At 35.8% G+C, this 2,365-nt stretch overlaps 1 protein-coding gene across 1 annotated transcript; it reads left to right on the top strand.

The window, feature by feature from the left end:
• Window positions 1-430: 430 nt before the first annotated feature.
• LOC148236592 (cyclin-L2) lies at window positions 431-1,996 on the top strand. The gene has a single exon (XM_088182344.1). It carries the CDS (start codon window positions 558-560, stop codon window positions 1,788-1,790), a length of 1,233 nt encoding a protein of 410 aa, XP_088038470.1. The 5' UTR covers window positions 431-557; the 3' UTR covers window positions 1,791-1,996.
• The last annotated feature ends 369 nt before the right edge of the window (window positions 1,997-2,365 follow it).

Below are 2,365 nucleotides of genomic sequence, written 5' to 3'. Positions count from 1 at the left end.
ATATATGTAAATATTTGGTAAATTATATATACATATATATTTCTAAAAATAGCTGCAATTAACCGTCACTAAAAAACTCATGTCAGAAATTAAAATAAAATTAAAGTCCGTACAAGTGAATACAAAACAAATCGGGTATATGAAGAGGGGGAGTGAAAGAGAGATAAAACAATAAACAAATTGGAAAGGGGAAGAAAAAATATAGAAAAAGAGAAATATTGGTTTATCGTATGACGTCTAAAAATATAAGATAAATTAAATATTGTATATTACACTATTAGTTATTTTAAAAATATGCGATCGATGTAATGTAATTTAAAAAAAATATCATAGATTAAAACAAAGTACACAATTCTTAATAATATTTATTTTTTAGTTAGCAAGTGATTTTTATAAAATATTGTAAGCATAACCAGTATTTTTGTTGTTAGGGCCAAAATTGAAAGAAGAAGAGGAAGACAGACGTCAGTTGCTGTCGAGCGTTAGGGTTGGCGTCTTCATTAACAGGCGCTTTCCGTTAATATTTATGTTAAACATATAACTGAAACTCCTTCAAGATGTCCTCGACGTCTACAACTACGACCATAACCGTTCCGGCACCCGGTAGCGGGCCAGCTGGCAAGAAATATGGTCGAATCGTGCTCACGTTGGAAAACTCTCTCTTGTCAGCTGCCGCTTTGGCCCAAACACCTTCGCAAGCAGATGGACTCTCAGCTTCGGCGGAAGCTGACCTTCGCTCCCTAGCCTGCGAGCTTCTTCAAACTGCCGGGATCCTTCTGCGACTACCTCAAGTAGCCATGGCAGCCGGACAAGTATATCTCCAACGTTTCTACTACTCCAAATCATTTGTACGATACCCTATGGAAGTCATAGCGATGGGCAGTATATATTTAGCGTCCAAAGTCGAAGAGAAGCCGGTCAGGATCAGAGACGTCATCAACGTGTTCCATCACTTCAAGCAAGTGCGAGCTCAAAAACCCATCACCCCCGTAATCTTAGACTCCAACTACATAGAACTAAAAAATCAAGTGATAAAAGCGGAGAGGCGCATTTTAAAAGAGCTGGGCTTCTGCGTTCACGTTAAACATCCCCATAAGTTAATCGTTGTTTACTTGCAGTTGCTATCTTGCGAGAAGAATAAACAATTAATGCAACTGTCTTGGAATTATATGAACGACGCTTTTAGAACGGACGTTTTTATGAGATATCAACCAGAGACGATAGCGTGCGCTTGTATATATTTAACCGCCCGCAAAATAGGATTACCTCTACCGAACAATCCAAATTGGTATTGGTTGTTTTCGGTCAAAGAAGAGGATATAATTGATGTTTGCACTCAGATTTTAAAGCTATACACGAGACCTAAAGTAAACGCTGAAGAATTAGACAAGAAAATCGACGATCTTAAAAGAATATATCAAGCTAATAAGTTTATTAATTCGGGGAAATTAGGACCAAGCGCTGCTGCTGTTAATAAATCTAAAGATAAAGAAGAGAGCGTTAAAGAAAAAGTAGAAACGCCCGTAGTAGTGGCCCATTCTAATTCTACTTCCGTTAAAGAAGAGAAGAGGGAAAAAAGCAGCTCTACTAAATCGACTACGCCACCTTTGAAACATCACTCGAGCAGTAGGAAATATAAGGAGCATTCTAGACGATCTCGTTCGCCTTACGATAGGAAAGATAGACACAAAAAGGCTAGATCTCCATCGCCGCGCCGATCAAGACCGAGATCGTCGAAACATCATCATAGGGATAGATCGAGATCGAAAGATGATAAAAGAAAATATTAGTCTACCATATTTTAGAAGTTTTATACAATGCTCAAAAATAGGTGATGTTTGTGTATATATTTTAAATAATGACTGGTGTATCTTTTATTATTTGATTTTTTTGCTAGTGGTTAAACTTAATTTTTAATTAAAACGTGTCTTATTATATTATGTATTAAAACCAACTTTCTATATTTTTGAAATAAAAATAATGATGAGTTTTAAAATGTATTTTATTGTCTCAAATTTACCTAAGCTTTCCTAAATAAAACCTTGTATATTTTTACATCCTAGTATGTGCTATTATTAAATTTTTGTCTCCGGAGTTTACTCACATTTTTCTGAAGTTAACTGTGCATCCGTGAAACGGGACGGCACTTGAACCAAACAAGACATCTCTGGAAGTGGGCGCAAGTGGACTGGTGATAATTGCCACTTGTGTGTCTGCAGAAATCATTTTGCACTATATGTAGTAAAATGCATTGTCTGTGCTAGTTTTTAAGAGAGGAAATTAAAATATATATGTTTTTATATCGTTTATGAAAGGATTTAGATTGTATTTGTTGAAGGTAATAGCTGCCATAAAACACTTATAG

The sequence above is a fragment of the Plectrocnemia conspersa genome, unplaced genomic scaffold (genome assembly GCF_051122295.1).
Source record: "Plectrocnemia conspersa isolate PC_06_02 unplaced genomic scaffold, ASM5112229v1 ptg000003l, whole genome shotgun sequence".
Taxonomy (NCBI): domain Eukaryota; kingdom Metazoa; phylum Arthropoda; class Insecta; order Trichoptera; family Polycentropodidae; genus Plectrocnemia; species Plectrocnemia conspersa.
This window is presented reverse-complemented; position numbering and strand designations above follow the sequence as displayed.